The sequence below is a fragment of the Brugia malayi genome (genome assembly GCF_000002995.4).
Source record: "Brugia malayi strain FR3 genome assembly, contig: Bm_v4_Chr1_scaffold_001, whole genome shotgun sequence".
Classification (NCBI taxonomy): Eukaryota; Metazoa; Nematoda; class Chromadorea; order Rhabditida; family Onchocercidae; genus Brugia; species Brugia malayi.
In genome coordinates, this window is record NW_025062475.1 from 1082972 (window position 1) to 1103469 (window position 20498).

Consider the following 20498-nt stretch of genomic DNA (forward strand, 5'->3'; position numbering starts at 1 on the left):
TCTTTTGCTATTAAAATTTTTTAATAAGTAGCTTAGATGAGATAAAATTAAAAATTAGTTAGAAATTGAAAGAAATAATTTAGCAACTAATATTTTTAATATTTTTAATTAATATTTTTAAAAATAATTAAAAAAAAAAAAAAAAACAAACTAAATAAATCGAATGAATGAATAAATAAATAAAATTAATTAAATAAATCGAATTAAATGAATAAATCGAAATAAATCGATTTAATATATAATATTTTATTAATTTTTAGAATTAATTAAATAAATCGATCGAGAATTGCATTAATTTTCTCGAAGTAATCAAAAAAAACTATGCCAGAAAATGGTACATTTATGAGAAATTGGCAAAAAGAAAATTACTACTACCATTTATGGTTCTTATTAGAACTACAAAAATTTCTTTTTTTTTTTTTTTTTTAATTTGAATAATTTTAAGAATTTTGTCCTACTTTGGTAACCTTTCTACCAGATATTATAATGATTGAAAAAAAAAAAAACACAAATTTTTTCTTTTTTTTTTTGACATTTTATTGACAATTATTTGTTTATTTATTAAATTAAAGAAAAAAAAAAAAGAAATTGCTTAAAAATTTTTAATTTATTAAAATATTTTTTTTTCCCAAAGAAAATTATATATTATCGTTTTATAAACTTTTAATGTAATATAAATTAAAAAACAAACAAAAAAAAAAAATAACTAAATGACAATTTTTGGTTATTATTTATTTCACTTTGACAACGAAATGCTTTTTGTTGCAAATTTTAAAAATTTTTAAAATTTGAATTTTATCAGTGTGCAAAATTCTTATTTAATTTATTGTAAAAAAAAAAAAAAAAAAAAAAAGAAAGAAAAGAAATTTGCAAATTTCAATTTTCTTTCTTTTTTGTTTTTGCAAATCAAACCAAAATACTATTTTATTTTTTACTTTTTGAAATTATCTATCAAAAATAGAATTTTTATATTAACCAAAGATAAACAAACTTTGAAAAATAAAAAATAAATTAGTAATTTGTACCTTTTTTTTTTTTTTTTTTTTTTAAAAAACTTTCTCGTATATTTGATTTTTATTTTGACAAATTGAAATTGATTTTTAAATGAATGATTCATCACTCAATGAATAATTTTTTTTGAAATGAAAATTCTTGGAAGCAAAAAAGAAAAGAAAGAAGCAAATGCAATTCATACAAAATTTTTTTTTTTTTTCAAAAAACAAACTTTTCATAATCATTTCATATTCATAATTTTATACCATTCTCTGTTCTTTTTTTCTCTTCCCCTTTCTTTTTTCTTGCTTATTTTGAATAAGACTATTTTATTGCTTATAATTTGTTAAAATATTGCTAGTTTTCTTTTCTTTTCTTTTCTTTTTTTTTTTTGTTTTTGCTCTTCCTCTCTCTTCAATTATTTGCTTTTGTAATTTGAAATTCAATCTGATTGATCAATCGATCAATCGATTTATTGATCCATTGATCCATCGATTCAAATATTAATATTTTAGCTAAAATAATTTGTGTCATCATTCTATTTCAACAGAATTCTGACATCATTTTTGAACGTTCAACTAATTTTGAATTTTTTTTTTTTTTTGCGGAAAGCGAATGATTTAAATTTGTTTAAAATTATACGAATCATTTTCATTTTTTTTTTTTTTTTTTATTAATAAAAATGACAGTTTCAAAAAAAAAAAAAAAGAAATTTATGAAATGAAAGGAATGTTAAAGAAAAAAAAAAAAGTTGAGCTGAAAGTATTAAAAATTAAATAATAAATTTGTTTTTTTTTTCGAATTTTTAAAATGAAATTGTAATTTTTGAAAAAAAAAAAAAAAAGAAATCAATTCATAATTTTTTTCTTTTTTAAAATTGAATAAATATTTTATTGTCATACATATATTAAATTACTAATTTCATTCTAAAACTTTTTGGTTTACTCTTTTTTTTTTTTTTTTTTGTATTACTTTTGGATGTTAAATAAACTTAATATTTGTTATATCAAAAATAACAAAAAAAAAAAAATATTAAAAAGAAATTTTTGTATAATTTATTTTTAACACTAAAAAAACGACAATTTTTTTTAAGATTAATAATTTTACGATAATTTTTCTGTTAGTTAAAAAGCTATCAATCATTAGTAAATATTTATAATACAATAAGTATCCAAAAAATATATATATACAAATTTTTGAAATTAAATTATTTTTTAAATTTTTGACCTGTTTTTTTTTTTTTTTTTTGTATTTAGATCGAACGATGCCACATCGGTTAGAATCGGAATCATTTTCAAATTTAACACCTGTGGCGCATAGTGGACAACAACAGCGCTCGCAATCTCGAACTCGCAATCGTATGGTTGTTGAACGAACTGAAGTTAGCATTTATTTATTTGATTCATTTCAAATGTATTCATTAAATTACTATTAATTACAAAATATTAACGAAAATTGATAATTAAAAAAAAAAAAAAGAAAAATTAAAATTTTTTCAATTTTAAAAGAAAAAAAAAAGTTTCATATTTTTAAATACTACCAAAATTACTTGGACAAGAAAAAAAAGTAAGTTAATGTAGCAATTTCAAAAAAAAAAAAAAATTTTAAATTTAATTTCTGAATTGCAAAAATATTAACCTAAATTAATTGCGATAAATTGTATGCATTTGATAAATGCGAATAATTTGAATTTTCATTTATTCAATGCTTTTATCGTTTGTTTTATTTTAAAAATTGATTAGTTAAAATTTAATTTTTAAATTTAATAGATTTCTATTCAAATTGTAATTTCTCTTTCCACGGATACTTATTATTTATAATCATTTTTTTTTTTTTTTAATCCAAAATTCAAAAAGGTTCAAAAAAAAAATAGAAAAAAAGAAGTTAAAGTCATTTTCAATTTTATATTTTGCATTTGTGAACTTTCACCTTTTGCTAATTTTCTCTTCAAATCCATTAGCAAAATTTACATTTCAATTATTTATCTAATTTGATTGTTATAAATTAAACTGAAAAAAAAAGAGAAATTACTTTTTTGTTAAATTTGAAATTGTGTGCAAAATTTTTGAATTTTTGAAATGTTTTTAATAGTTTGAACAATTTAAAAAAAAATTTTTTTCTTTTTTACAAAAATAAAATAAAAAATTTTAAATTTTACGATGTTAATAAAATTAATGAATTTATTAGATTAATAAAAATGTAATATAATTTTAGATAAGACAAGATTATGATAAATGTGTCAATGATGGTGACAATAGCAGAGGAGGAGGATATATGCAAGTCGAGGTTTATCAATATGATTTGGTATTAAAATAAACCAATTTTAAGTTCAAAAATTTTGAACCTTTTTTTTTTTTTCAATATTAAATTTTTATTTCTTTATCTTTTCTCTTTTAATTTTCAATTTTTTGATTTATTCATTTTAGGAAATGAAAAAAATATTTCAAATAATTTTGTAAAACTTAATTATTATTATAATTAATTATATATATATAATTAAATATTTCTGTGAAACTTAATTATTATTATATTAAAAGTTATAGGAATTAATTAATAAGACTATTTTATGAAATAATTTAAATCAAATAATCATAAATTTGAAATTGTTGTTGCTTAAAAAAAAGTTAGCATTAAATATTTAATGTTTATCAATGAATAGGAATTGTTTTCATTTCAAATTTTCAGTAAAACATAAAAATTATTTTATTATATCAAAAATTCAAATACTTTCTAGAATCTAATGAATTGTTAATTTTTTTTTCTTTAATGAAAAGATTGAAATTTATTAATTTAATTTAATTAATAGTTTAAAAGTGAAACGGAATATCATAAGAATTATCTTCTTCATTAATCAATGATAATTTTTTTTATTAAATTACTTTTTCATTTCAGTGATTCCTTTTGTTTGTTTTTTGTTTTTTTTCAATATCTAATTTAGAATTTATAATTATTCGAATTGATTTCATATTTAATTTTAGTATAACAAAACTAAAATATACTTCGGATTAAAGATTAAAATTTTTTTAAAATATGAGCTAAAATTTTCATTTTTATAACTCATTCTTGTTTCTCTAATCAAAAAATTAACTATTTTAATAAAAAATCTTTTTCATTTTTCATTTTTTTTTTTTTTTGAAACATTTGAAATAAGTTTTTAGAAAAAGAAAAACTAAATTGAGTTATTATTTAAATTTCAGCGGAATGTAAACAATAACTAAAATTAAAAAAATTTCAAAAAAAAAATTTTTTGAAAATTAAAAATGAAAGCTTTAGGAAAATGTAAATTGTTTAGAAATTTGAAATTATTTCTAACATAAATCATTTTGGTCAAAAAAAAAAAAAAAAATTATGTTTATTTTTTGTGTAAATAAATATTATCAAAAATTAATTTGAATTAAAATTTCAGATCTCAATGGCTGTTGAAACAATCCTTGATGATTCCACTCCATCACACTATGTTTTGTTTATTCAATTTTTTTTTTTTTTCATCATTTCAAATTATAAAATTTAAATCATATATATTCATAGAAAAAATAATTTAAGTATTAAAATTAAATGTTATATTTTAGAAATGGAATATATTCTATAAAATTAATAAATAATACTAATTTGTTATACTTTTATTTTCATTTTTTCTTTTTCTTTAAAAAAAAAAAGAAAAGAAAAAATTTTTTAGGGAAGACCAATTAAAGTACATTGTGAACCAAAAATAATCGATGAACACGTACAACAAAGAGAGTTACGTGAACGTTACCGTGAGCAACGTGAAGAGAGACAACGTGAATATATGAACGATCAATGGATATCATCAGGTAGCAGTGATCGTATGGGATATCAAATTAATGAAAATTATCGAAATATAGTGGAAAATGATGGAAAACGGACACATATAAGGTTGGTGCATCAAAGTTTTCATTTTTTTTTTTTATTATAAATTGAAAAGAAGAAAAAAAGGATAAATTGAATTTTAAATTGAAATGAGAAATTGTCATATATAGAATAGGAATGCTCATTAATAATAAATAATTTGCTAATATATATATATTAGTAATTAATAATGATAATAAAAAATTAATAAAAGTAACAAATAAAAGTAATAAAAGTAATTAATAATAATAAAAGTAGTAACAAATAATTTATATTGCGAATTTTTATAATAAATAAGAAAAATTAAATATATAATATAAGTGTAATTTGTATAACATATAAATAGCACATAAAATTTATTTACTCGAAAATTATATGCAATCAATGATAATAATAACAATAATAATAATGATAAACAAGTAATAATAATACAATAGTAATAATAATGATAAACAAGTAATAACAATAACAATAATAATAATAATAAACAAGTAATAATAATAACAATAACAATAATAATAATAATAAACTAGTAATAATAATAACAATAAAAACAATGATAAATAAATAATAATAATAATAATAATAACAATAATGACAATAATAATAAGCAAAGATGAAAAAAATAATGATTAATAAATTCTAATAATAACGATAATGATAATAATAACAATAATATTAAATAAATATTTATAACAAATATTACACAATCATATGATATATGTTTACAATATGTGTGTATCATAACAATATGCAATTTAAATTAAATATATGGCAAAAGTTATTATGAAAAAATGACAATAACTAATTTATGTCACTGACACATATTTAAATTTTAATACTAATTTAATAAATTTATAAATTTTGATAAATAATATTAATTTACAATGAAATATAAATAACTGTAATCACATGGATAGTTTTAAAATATTTTCATTCATTTTTATTCAAATTTTATTGATTTAAATTTTACAAATTGTCATTTGAATTTATAAAAATCATCCATTCTGGCAAATATTTTGACTGAAACGATGAATTTTTTTTAATTTTTGATCATTTTTTTTCTTTTTTTTTTGGAAGTTTTTTTTTTCTCTTTTTTTGATAACTTTTTTTTTTTTTTTTTTTTTAGAAAAGAAATAGTAAAAGAAAAATAAAAAAGTTTCACTTAAGTAAAACGTAAGTAAAATAAAAAAATTTCACTTAAGTAAAACGTAAGTAACGTCAAAATATTTATCTAAAAAAGCATACAGTTTTTTGTTTATTTCATTGCAAAAATATTATTTTGTCATTTGCTTTCAGCCACTTTTGAATTATTTCCAGTTTTCATCTCTTTGTCACCACTTTGTCACCTCTTTATCCAATCGATAATTTAAATTCTGTAACACACCTCGAATTCATTTCATAAACTATTTGCAAATTTTCACAATTGGGTAAAAACAATCCTTTTCAATCTATTTTAAATTAAGCTTTTTTCTTTTTTTTTTTTTTAAATAATTTAACAAATTTTTTAATTTAAAAAATCAAATAGTTTAAAAAAAAACGGTTTTTCAATTGGTTTAAATATTTTTAAATAACGTTTAGTCATTTTCAAATAATTCAAAAAAAAAAAAAAAAAAATCTTATTACTTTCATCTTTTCAGTTATCATTACTTTAAAAAATTATAGTAGAAATTTTAGATAAAAAAAAATATGAAAAAATTAAAAGCAAAATGATAAATGATAAACTTAGGAAAATTTTACTCATCAATGGAAGATATCATTATCATATCATTATTGTTGCTTAAATTTTAATATATATTTAAAAAAAAAGGGAGGAAGAAAATGAAATTTTGTTTTATTTATCAAATGTTAGCCTTATCATATCACTTATCTTTTCTCATTTGCATTAGTGATTAAATGATTTGATGAGAAAAAATTTCAATATTTTTGTTACAACTTTATAATTTAATGTCATATTTTGAAAAATATATAAAAATTTTCTAAACAAAATTTATTTGTTAATTAAATTTTCTTTTTTTTTTTTTCATTTTCCATAAATTTTCAGACAGTTAACAGAAAAAGCAAAAAATTATGAATCAATTAAATTTGAATAAAATTATATCATTTGTGAGCGAATAATCTGCAAAAAAAAAAAAAAAAAAGGGAAACGTCTTTTTATTGTTGATTGATTGATTGATTTATTGATTGATCAAGCGGTGCTTACTTTAATCTAATTGCAAATCTAATTACAAAAATGCCAGGTATCAATAGGTAATTGAAATTTTTGAAATTTTATAAATAAAAACATTTTAAAATAAAATTGTATAAATTTTATTTTTATAGCAGGAATGGAAAATATTTTTTTTTCTTTGTTTTTGTTTTAATATTTATTAGAATAATTTTTTAAAAATGAAAAGATCAAAAAATATTTGATACAAATTTACATACTAATATTAAAATTTAAATCATATTTACGAACAATATATAAATAAATTAAGAAATGAAATTTATGAATAAGTTAGAAATAAAATTTATTTACAAATGATTTTTAAAAAAGAATTTATTCTAAAAAGTTATAATGAATAAACACACAGTTAATAATTGATTTCAATTAATTTAAATTTTAATTATATTAATTAACTCTTTTTTTTAACGCAGTAAAAAAAAACGAAGTAATTAATGCAATAATTGATAGAATAGAATGAAATGATCAAATATTAATTATCAAATTTGAATATTAAACGGTGCAAATTTCAAAAAATATAAAAATATTTATAAAATAATTTAGAAGAATGAATTTAAAAAATAAACAAATATTTGACATGGAAATTAAATTAAATGCAAAAAGGATGATGAAAAAAAAGTAAAATGAATCATTGTTACAAATTACATTACTAATTTATCATTTCATATTGTAATCTTTTCTTGATTAATCCAGTCAATTCAATTCATTTCATTTCAATTCAATTCATTTTATTTCATTTCATTTCAATTCAATTCATTTCATTTCATTTCATTTCATTTCATTTCAATTCAATTCATTTCATTTCAATTCAATTCAATTCAATTCATTTCATTTCATTTCAATTCAATTCAATTCAATTCAATTCATTTCATTTCATTTCATTTCATTTCATTTCATTTCATTTCATTTCAATTCAATTCAATTCAATTCATTTCATTTCATTTTATTTCATTCCAATCCATTTTGATTCATTTCATTTCAATTCAATTCAATTCATTTCATTTCAATTCAATTCAATTCAATTCATTTCATTTCATTTCAATTCAATTCAATTCAATTCATTTCATTTCATTTTATTTCATTCCAATCCATTTTAATTCATTTCATTTCATTTCAATTCAATTCAATTCATTTCATTTCATTTATTTGATTGCTATAATTTCAAATGTAAAATATATTTTTTTTTTTTTTTTAAAAATGAAGAAAAAAAACGAAAAGAACGAAACTTTTTTTTTTTCCATTAAATTTTTATGCTCCACCTTATTTGTTCATTAATAATTATTTTTACATCATTCTAAACTGTATTTTAACTGCTTTTCACATAATTTTTTATCACTCTGTTACTGTAATTTATTTTTTCAAACATTTATTTCTATGAAATTTATTCAAATGAAAATTCTTCGTAAAAAAATTCCATTCGAAATGCAACATATTATAATAATCGTTTAATTTACAAGTGATTATTCAATTTATTAAAAAAAAAATTTTTCATTGATTATTCGCTGAAATCAATTAAATTACTACTACTTACTACTGTGATAATTAATGCTTAAATTACACTCTGATAATGTTATCACTATGATGATAAGAATGAATCAGTGATAGGAAAAGGAAAAAGAAAAGAATGGGTCTTCGATTATCAATCGAAATTCATCGATTGTTTAATATTTATTTGAATAATTTCATAGCCTCAATTGAGGAATGTGATAATGGCAGCAGTGATATCGATGAAAGTATTGATAGCATTGATGATAATGATAAGAACGAAGATAGTATTACAGATGATAACATCTGGTAAATTATTTCTTAACTTATATCTTTTATATTAAGTTAATTAAATCAAATTGTTATATGGATGAATTATAGAGAAAGTTGAGATTACTTATGATTACATTAAATTGATATTACTTATGATAACATTAAATTGATATTACTTATGATAACATTAAATTGATATTACTTATGATAACATTAAATTGATATTACTTATGATAACATTAAATTGATATTACTTATGATAACATTAAATTGATATTACTTATGATAACATTAAATTGATATTACTTATGATAACATTAAATTGACATTACTTATGATAACATTAAATTGATATTACTTATGATAACATTAAATTGATATCACCTATTACTTTAATAAATAAATTATTAATGACTATAATTGTTAATAAAACAAATATTTTGCTTATTTTTAAAAGCAATTAATAATTTAAAATATTCTTGAATTATATTGTATTTAACTACATTCATGATTTAATTATTAATTTGATTCTTATTTATTAATTTAATTTAATTTTTATTTATTATTAATTTGATTTTAATAAAATTATTTGACTCAAATATTTTCGTAAATTAGCAAAATTTTTTAATTGTATTTATTGAAAAAATTATATATTAGCAAAAATTTTTCCAATAATTTCATTTTGAATTTTTTTAGTATTTGAAAAAAAATTTTTTTTTTTTCGATTTAACAATAGCGTAAATTTTGATTAACAAAAATTTCTGTTTGTTTTCATTAAAATTTATAAATTATAATATTAGTTTTTTTGATATTAATTTATAAAATTTGTATGTACTAATAAACGAATTTATATTACTTTTTGATTGTTAAAATTTTCTTTTTTATTTATTTATTTCTTTTTTTTTAGATATAAATGTGCTATATAAAATATATTAGAAATTATTCAATTCATTAAACAGCAAATAAAAATTTTTATTTTTTTTTTTTTTTTTTTTTTTTCATAATTTCTCTTTAGAAATATTTGTTTATAAAATATAAAATTTTAGAATTATAAAATTTTCAATTTTTTCATAATCTTTAAAAATTATAATTAAATATTTCATTTTTTGCATGTGTATATACAATCAAAATTTTCTTGAGCTTAAAATTTTAATTAAAATTTAGATTAAAATTAGCATACAAAAAATAAACCTAAATTTTTAGGATCAAATTTAGCATATAAAAATAAGTGTAAATTTTTTGATACAAATTAGCACATAAAAATAAATCTAAATTTTTAGGCTCAAATTAGCTTAAAAAAAAAAAAAAAAAATAAGCCTAAATGTTTAGGCACAATTTAGCATATAAAAATAAGTCTAAATTTTTTCAGATCAAATTTAGCATATAAAAAGTAGGTCAAAATTTTTAGGTCTAAATCAGGATCATTACGAGAATTTCTCAGTGATTACGAGAATATCATAAATAATCGAAATCAATTATCACAAGCAAACAACGAACGAGCTGGTGAATCAGGTTATCGAAGTGAATCAACAACATACGAAGAAACAATATCCACAACTCGTTATTCAGATTCTGCTGGTACACCTGAATACAGGTAGATTAAAAGTTTTTAATAATTATATAAAAAGAAAATAATTAATTAAATATAATTGTATTAATATTTTATTGTAAAACAACTGAAAAAGAAATGGTATTAAAACAAAATTGATTTACTAATTGTATGATAAAAGTAATGAAATAATCAAATACCTTATCAAATGACAATATTTATTGTATAATAATTAATTTTTTAAAATAATGTAATTTGGTTGACAATTTGGTTGACAAATGAATAGGATGTAAAATTATGGGAATGAAAAAAAACAAAAAAAAAACAAGTTATTTTGTTTTAAACTTTAACTTTAGCAGTTCTTTTCTTTTTTTTACTTTAATATGAACTTTAAACAATTTAATTTCATTGTTTATTATCATCAAATATAAACTTTTCCAATTAATTTTTCATAATTATTTATTTTATTAATTAATTAAGAAAGAGAATTAGAAATGATTAAATAATATTGCTTTAATCACATTTGCTTCATTAAATATGCTTATCTTATCAAATAAATAATTAATTGAAAAATTGAAGTGATAAAAAAATTTTTTTTTTCATTCTTATTTTAATTGTTATTTGCGTAATTAATAAAAATCTTTTTTTTTTTTTTGCTTTTGTTTTTTTGATTTTTACTTTAAATACAAAAAATTTTGTAATTTTTTCATTTCAACTTCTTTTAAAGTTTTTTACTTCTTTTTTCGATTTATTTTTTCAACTGCCACAATTGTTTATACAAAAATGAATTATTACTTATTTACTACTTTTCTTCTTCTTTCCTCTTTTTTTTTTTTTTTTTTTGTTCGCAATCAATAAAAAATGCTTTTGTTTAAATTTTCACTTTTAAATATTTTCTATCTTTTGCATGATTAATATTCAATTATATTATTGAAGAATATATATATATGTTTTTATTTTGTTTTTTTTTTTTTTGAACTATTAATCGTATTTACAATAAAAAGAGGAAAAAACATTTAGAAATATATAAAATGAAAAAATAGAAAATAAATAAAAATAAAAAATAATAAATGAAAATAAAATTTATATTAAAACAAACGCATATATAAAATATAAAAATGTGTAAAACGAAAATAAACATAGCACTAATAAATATAAAAATTTACATAATGGAAAAGAATTGCAAATTCTAATTCAAAATTTATTCCAATTTATAACTTTTTATGTTTTATTTCAGAAATTTTGAAAATTAAAAAAAAAAAAAAAAAAAAAAAAAAAACAGAATATATTAAATTTGACTAACTTAATTTGAATATTACCACAACAAAAAAGTTATGCTTATTTGCTCGAAGCATTTTTGTAGTACCAATTTGCATCTTTTTCTTTTTTTAAGAAATTAACCATATTATCAGTATTGTTTAGGTACTTTGATGCCAGAGAAATGGTACAAATATAAAAGTAAAAATTATAATATAGTAGAAATAAGGAAGTATTAACAATAATTATTAAATGGATTTGATAAATGTGAAATTGATTAGAATAGATGTGAGTGAAATATAGAAAGAAAGAAAATGTATCAGAATATATGAATGACCTTTTAGTGACCTTTTCGAAATATATTTTTAACTTTTGTCAGTGAGACACTGTAGCATTTTAAATGTAATATTTTTAAAAAACCGAAGAAAGAATATCAATGACAAATGATACAGTAAATCATTTTATAAGTAAATAACATTTTGTGAAAATTGAAGTATTATTTGGCGATTAAATGAATGTAACATTGTCATTGCATTTTCGTGTGATCTTATTGTAGCTGCAACACTATTGTTACACTTTTCATGTGATCTTATTGTAGTTACAACACTATTATTGCACTCTTTATGTGATCTTATTGTAGTTGCAACACTATTGTTACACTTTTCATGTGATCTTATTGTAGTTGCAACACTATTGTTACACTTTTCATGTGATCTTATTGTAGTTGCAACACTATTGTTACACTTTTCATGTGATCTTATTGTAGTTGCAACACTATTATTGCACTCTTTATGTGATCTTATTGTAGTTGCAACATTATTGCACTTTTCATTTTAGCTGCAACGTTATTGTAGCTAAAACATTTCTATGCAATGTTTATTTCTTAATAAAAAAGCTATTTCTGAGCTTTCCTTTAATTAATAAAATTAACTTTCTTCTTAACCTTTTAATTTTTTTTTTTCCTACTTTTTCCTTGTCATCAAATTGAGAAAATTTTTAAATTCAAGTATTGAAATTAATTTTTCCTCATGAAAAATTCCGAAACAATAATAATACCAATAACAATAGCAATAATAATGAGATAATAATAGCTATAGCAACAATGATAATAATGATAACAGACAATGATAATCTAATATTGTTAGTAATAGTTAAATATTAATGATATAAATTTTTTTTTTTTAAATTTTACATTTGCTTTTTTAATAATAAAAAAAAAATTTAATTCTTTTTTAAATTTACTTCAAATAGATTGTATTATATAAAATATTTGCATATTTATGATTAGTTTTTGATTAATTACTGATATTTCTAACCAACTAATTAATTAATTAATTAATATGATTATAGCTTACCAATAAGAAATACGTTGTACAATAGTAGTCCATCAATAGCTGTTCATTTGCCTGCTGATTCAACAATTACCACTGAAACAACAATTACGACTACTACTGCAATTAAGAAAGTTGCAAGTGGTTCAAAATTTACTGAAGAAAACATCGCTGTAAGTTAATTCTAATTAAATTTATAAATTAAAAAAAAAGAAAAAAAAAATCGAATTTTATAAATTTAAATTAACGCTTTTTTTTTTCCTTTATTATTGTTAATTAAAATTTTTGTAAATTTTAATTTTTTTTTCTTTATAATTTGCGATAAAAATGTTTGATTAACAATGAATAAATTAGTCATACTAAAGTGCTATGAGTAATGCCAGTTAATAGTTAATCATCTGGGAAATTCGTTTAAGTCATTTCAATTTTTTTTTTGTTAAAATTTATAAAGTAATGAACAATTGAAATTTTCCATCATTTCATTTCCTTTTTTTTTTTTTTTTTTTTGAGGGAGAGAGAGAGAAAGAGAGAGAGAGAGAAACGACTTATAATTTCTTTCATTTATAAATTTTGTTTCACTGATGAAAAGTACTTCGCTTTTTTTTTTTGTTCGTTTCCGTTTGTAACATTTAGTAACATGAATTTCGAATTTTTTTTTTATCAAAGTAATTAATTACTTAAAAACTAGATTACATGATTTATTCCTTTTCCATAATATTGACATTAGTTCAAGTTAAGTTTGCTTCGTTTTTGTTTTTCAAATGCAAAAATTGAGTAAATGTTTGGTGTAGAATTTAAATGTTAAAATAAATAATTTAATTAAATGAATTAATTGAATTTATAAGAAACAAAGATTGAGATTAACTTTTTTAATTTTTTAGGCAAAGATTAACTTTTTATTTGATAATAAAAACTCAAAATGTTAGTCTTTTATGGTTCCGATTAATTTATTTAATATTCTTCAAATTTTCGATTATTTTAATCATCGAATTTTCCTCTTTTTTTTTTTGCAATTTATGTTTTTTTTTTTTTTTCCGGAGTTTATTAAATTTTGATTTTACTTTTTTCTTTTTTTAATTTTAAAAAATGTCTAATTTGATTACTCTTTTAGGAATTCAACCTATTAGGAGCATTATGAGTTAGAATTGAATTTTCAGGTTAGAATATGATAATTCTTAAATGGAAGAAAAAATAATGATTACATAAGAAGTGATAAAATTTAAAATAATAATAAATAATAGAACTGATAAGATTGTATGATCACATATTTTAGATTGAAAATTTTCCGGATCAATAATTTTCCTGATTACTTTTCTCTCATATTACTTTGAAATAATAATGAAAAGTTCAAAAAAAAGAGAAAAAAAAATTATAATTTTTCATTTTCTTTTTTTTTTTTTAAAAAAAAATTCTATAAAACTGGTTGGATTTTTTTTTTTTCACTTTTTTTTTTGGTTTTAAAATTTGCAAAAAAAAAAAAAAAAATTTTTTTTTGGTTACATATCGATGTATACTGGTGAAAAGATAAAAATTGTAAACAATAATGTAACATTTGTTCCATTAAATTATCTTTTCTAAACTTTCTAATCAATATTACAACAAAAAAAAAAAAAAGAAAGAAAAACGAAAAAATGATGAAAAGTAGAAGAAAATTAATTATTGAAATAAGTGAAGAAAAGAAAGTGAAATAACAGAATTTAAAAATAAAAATTAAACTAGCATAAAGGTATGTAATAAACAATAATAAATATCCGGTTATTCCGGATATTTACTTTTTAATCATAAATTAAACTAACTGTTTCTATTCATCAAGAAATAAGCTTTTTTTCATTTCTTTCAATTCTTTTAATCTTCCTTCCATCTTCCACCTCATTTTACCTCCTTTCTTACCTCTCTCTGTTCATTTCTTCCTTCTACCTTCTTCTTCTCCCTCATTTTACCTCCTTTCTTACCTCTCTCTGTTCATTTCTTCCTTCTACCTTCTTCTTCTCCCTCATTTTACCTCCTTTCTTACCTCTCTCTGTTCATTTCTTCCTTCTACCTTCTTCTTTTCCCTCATTTTACCTCCTTTCTTCCCTCTCTCTGTTCATTTCTTCCTTCTACCTTCTTCTTCTTCCTCCTCATTTTACCTCCTTTCCTACCTCTCTCTCTCTCTCTCTCTTTGTTCATTTCCCTTCCTTTTTCCTCCTTCCCCTTTCACTCATCATTTTCTCCTCTTTTTAAATAAAAGAAGAGAAAATGAGTATAGTTTAGTTGCTTTTGCAAATATAAAATGAATTTTACCCTCTTTCAACAAAATTTTTTTAAAAAATTATTTGTCATCGAATTGAACAAAAATTTTTCATTCTTCAATTTCACTTTTATTTCAATTCTTTTCATTTCATTGCTTTAGCTGTTGCTTTTTTCTTTTTTTTTTAAATTTTAGATATTTTTATAGAATTGAAATAAAAAAAAAAAAAAAAAAAGTGACGTACGTGAGCAAATAGTAACGTTTGAAGTGACGGATGAAATGATCAGACAATATTCGATATTTAAATATTCCATTGAGGTATTAAATTTTTTTTTTTTTTTTGTGTGTGAAATTTAATTATCAGTTTATTATCAATTATTTTAATTTGTACTATCATTAACAGTTTTTTTTTTTTTTTTTTTAATGAAATTGGAAATTGAAGAAAAATTTTATAAATTAGATAATTGTAATTAAAAGTTTAATTTAAATTAATTAAATGCTCACTTAATGAGTGAATAAATATATGTAAAATGAATTTAATTATTTTTCTATTTTAATAAATGAAAGTATGAAATGAATTTTTATTGAAATGAGAAAATTTGAATCTATTTATATGAATTTAATTGATAATTACTTTTATTGATTACAAATTATTTATGCTCAATTCGATTATATTAGCAAAAGGTATTTTAGTATTTAATTTCAGATATCATTGTTTTTCATCTTTTTTTTTTTTTTTTTTAGTCTTATTGAATTATTAAATTAACAAAAAAGAGTAAACAAATATTTATATTATTTTGAAAATAAATTAAAGATTTTTTTTTTTTTTTGAGCTTATTTGTTATTTTTATAAAAATCGATTTGTTTTACCAAATTCTTAAACTTTTTAAAATTTCAAAGTTTTTATTATTTATAAACTTTGAAATTTAAATATTTCAAATAAAAGAAAAAAAAGTGAAATATTTCATAAGGAGTGTTTTATTAAATTCAAATCAAATTACAATTAAATCATTTAACAATATTTACAAATTTTGAAATTATAAAAAATTTTTTACTTTTCTTTTTTTTTCTTTCAAAAAAAATAAAAAATAAATTTCGATTAAAAATTAAAAATGCAAAAATTTTAAAACAAATAAAGATTAAAATTTTATTCGTTTAATTTTTTCGTTGAAATAATTTTGATCAAACTATGATCGTCACATTTGCATTAGTTGTGAACTGATGACAAATGACATTTAGAAATGATAGATCATTTCATTTCATTTTTTTTTTTTTTTACTTTACATTTAAAAATCTCGACAATGTACTTTTTTTAATTTTAGAATACTTTTTTAACTTTACCAATTTTCATTCGAATTTTTACCAATAAATAATTTTTTAAAAACGTTCGAAATTCAAAAAAAAGAAAGAAAAACGAACAAACAAACAAATATATTTTTAGGTTTTTTGTTTTTTTTTTTGGAAAATTGAATTAATTTAAAAAAAAAAAAAAGAAAAAAAATTGGGTCATTGTAAACTTTTTTATGAAAATAAAATTAAAAAGAGAAAAAATGCAAAAATGAAAAGAAAAGTTTGTGTAAAAATTGTTTGTTGCAGTAAAATAACGATGGTATATTATTATTAATATTACTATTATTATTAATAATATCATTATTATTACTAACATCATTATTATTACTATTAATATTATTATTAGTATTACTCTGATAGTTCATGTTATTATCACTACCAATTTTATCACTTCTTTTTTCTGCAGAAATTAAAGGAAAAATAAAAAAATAAATATATGAGTAAATAAATAAACAAAATTAATAATTACAAAAAAAAAAAAAAAAAAGGAAATTTTAATAGCTATGAAATATAATTTTTGATAATTTTAAAACATAAAATTATAATATCAAACGAATTATTAAATATGCCATTTGAAAATTATGCAATTATTGCTTAATTTTTTTTTTTTTAAATTATATTTGAGTTATTAATTATGAATTTCAATTAACATTTTTTAATTTTCAATTTTATATTAAACCATGTGAACTGCATCGTTTGACATAATGTGATCAGTAGTAAAATGAAATAAATCGATGTGACAAATCAATTAAAAGTTGAATGATTGAAGTAAGACAGTAAGAATTTAACAAAATTAAAAATTTAACAAAATTAAATTAATACTTACAAATGTAAGTCAGCAAAATGAATGATTTTTGATAAAAAGTTATCATAATAAAATGCATTAAAATTATACTTTTTTTTTTAAAAAAAATTTTTTTTTAAGCAAAAGTTATAAAATATTATTACTGAAATATAAATTTAATATTTAAATTTCTCATTTCTTTTACTTTTTATTGTAAATTTCTTTTTAATCTCGAGTTAATTTTCGAAGGCGGAATTATAATTTTAAAATAATTTTGATACATAATGTTTAAGAAGATAAATAAAGTAAATAAACTTTTCATTAATTAAAATTATCTTAAACAATTCAATAGAATAATCTTTATTATTTATTACAAAAATTTGCAAATTAATCATTATTTAAAATGAAAAATCTTATTTATTTATTTATAAAATAATTTTTTTATCTAATATAATTGCACATTTAAATTTGAAATATAATTCACTAATTTTAAAGAAATTTAAAAAAAAAATTTAATCTCTATTAAATAGATCATACTTTTATTGTTTTTCTTTTTTTTTTTAAAAAAAAAAAAATATTACACTTAATTTTTTAGATTAGAGCACAAATAAGCAACTAAAAAAGTAAAATAGGTACAAATCGAAATTATAATTAAAAAAAAATAACTCAGAAATAAATTTTAATTTTAAATAGAAATAAATTTTAATTTTAATTAAAATGAAAGAAAGAAAATTTCATTTTATTATTACTATTTTAATAAAAAAGAAAAGAGAGAAAGAATTTAAAAAAAAAAAAAAAAACTGATAATAAATTACAAAAATTGTTGTAATTAGACTTTTTTTTTAAATTGATTTTATCAAATTACCTGTCGCATAAGGTAAACAAAAAGGTAAAATATATTTGGATGAAAATTAGAATTGTTTACATTTCAGATATTATTTTATTATAAATTTTGTAAACATACTTTTTTTATCAAAATTTTTAAATGTTGAATTTTTGTTTTTGCTAATTTTCTTTTTCTATTATTTACATTCAGTTAAAATTTCAGTTTTTTTTTTTTTTTCAACATTAATTTGGTAATTACAATTTAAAATTGAATTTTTTTTTAGCAGATTTTGCTTAAATTTATGTTTGCCAGATGTGAATTTCCATTTCTTTCTTTTTTTTTTTTTTTTGAAATAAAAATTTAATTTCTAATTGAAATAAAATTAACAAACAATCGAGGATATATATACATATGTATATTTAACAATAAATGATTAAAATTATTTTCAAAAATTTGTAATTCTCGGAAAAAAAAAATTTAACAAAATAAAATTTTAAAAAATTTAGAATTATTTAATAAAATTCGAAAATGCTTTTTGTTCATTTTAAAAATTTCAATTTTATAATTGCCATTCTTGTTTCTAAGAAATTTTAACATTTTTTTTTTTTTTTTTAAATTTCTTTTTAAACTGTAAAATGTAAAAATATTGGAAGAAAGATGACAAAGAAAAGAAAATGAACAAAAAAAAAAAAAAAAATTATGTCAAATGTATTTAAAATATTTAAAAAAAATTTAAAAAAAAAAAAAAAAAAAAAAACATTGCAATCCTCTAAAAATATTATCTGTCAATTACTATTAAAAAAAAGAAAAAATTAAATTAAAATTTTCAGGAAATAACAAAAAAAAAAAATACAAATACAAATTAAATTCCTTTTTTTTTTTTTTTAAATTTCAATTCGGTCAAATTGATTAATTCAATTTTTGCTTTTTTTTTTTTTTTTTTTAAACTGTCAAATATTAACCGTATAATCTATCAGTTATCAATTTTGTTTTTTTTTTTTTTTTTTTGTTTTTTAAATTTAATTTGATACATTCTTTGTCACAAAAAAAAAAAAAAAAAAAAAATTTGTCAACATTTTAAATTTAATTACTTTATTTAATAATTTTTTTTTTTTTTTTATTATTACATCATTTCCAACCAATCTATTACAATCATTCATTCATTCATTCATTCTTCTATCGACCGCAATTTTCATTTTCCCAATTTTAATTTTTTATCAAAAAATATACATTTCGAATTCTATTTCCTTCTTTAACACATACTACCATTTATTACCTACGCAATTTGCTTTCCTCTAAAATTTTTTAATTTTTAAAATTTTAAATTTTTTTAAAAAAAAAATGTGTTTATGCTTAAGTAAAACAACTAATCGTATTAGTTGTGCTGTACAAAAAAAATTTAAAAAAAATATTAATATTAATACTACAACTGCTACTAATTCTGATACAACGAATACAATTATTAAAGAAGCTAGATCAAAGAGACGCCGACACAATAAAATTACGGTGAATTTAATTTTTTTCAACTTTTTTTGTTTTGTTTTTTTTTGCTAAATAGCTTTACAATAAAAATTTTATTTGATATAAGCTAATAACAAAAAAAGAATTTGTTTTTTTTTAAATTTAATTTTAATCGTTTAATATATTTTATTTTATATAAGCTAATATGAAAAATGAATCTGTTTTTTTTTTTTTTTTTTTTAAATTTTAATTTTAATCTTTAAATTGTAAATAAATGAAATATTTTATTTCATTTCAAAAATTGACATAGTTTATTTTCATCAAAATATTGTCATTTTATCTTTTTTTTTTTTTTTTTTGACAAAAATTAAAAAAAAAATTAAAATGAAATGTATTTGAGGAAATACTTTTTCTTTCTTTTTTTTTTTGTTTGGAAAAGAAAGAAAACAATTTTATAATTTATTAAATTTTAAATAATTTATTTATTTATTATTATTTCATTGTATTTATAAAGTGTCAATTTTCAATTGATAAATTCATTTGAAATTGAGTGAAATTTTTAATTATTTACATATTACAATGAGTAATGCAATATGTGCTAGGATTATTCCGGAATTATAATCATTTCGTAGTTATTTGCATATTTCCGGATTAACACAAATGTTTTAATTTCATAGTGAAAAAGAAAAAAGAAGGAAGAAATAAAATTAATCAATCAGTGAAAAAATTTTTTAGCATTTCTAAATTTTTCTTTTTTAACTCTCTAAAATTCCTTTTGTAAAAAAAAAAAGCTTTAATAATTTAAAAAATGATTTTAACCGGAACAGATTTATTCATTTAATTTTAAATTTAAAAAAAGAAAAAAAAA

The 20498-nt window shown here is 18.2% G+C and overlaps 1 protein-coding gene across 2 annotated transcripts in view; it reads left to right on the plus strand.

The window, feature by feature from the left end:
- Positions 1-2257: 2257 nt before the first annotated feature.
- Positions 2258-20498, plus strand: part of Bm12386 (Uncharacterized protein) — a gene marked incomplete at both ends in the record, with an annotated part of 51292 nt that continues 33051 nt past the window's right edge. For both annotated transcript variants that reach the window (XM_043076166.1, XM_043076167.1), the window contains 6 exons: positions 2258-2374; positions 3208-3279; positions 4400-4450; positions 4670-4887; positions 10251-10436; positions 12999-13152. In XM_043076166.1, the coding sequence (XP_042932100.1) occupies positions 2258-2374; positions 3208-3279; positions 4400-4450; positions 4670-4887; positions 10251-10436; positions 12999-13152 (798 nt within the window). The remainder of the gene's footprint in view (positions 2375-3207; positions 3280-4399; positions 4451-4669; positions 4888-10250; positions 10437-12998; positions 13153-20498) is intronic.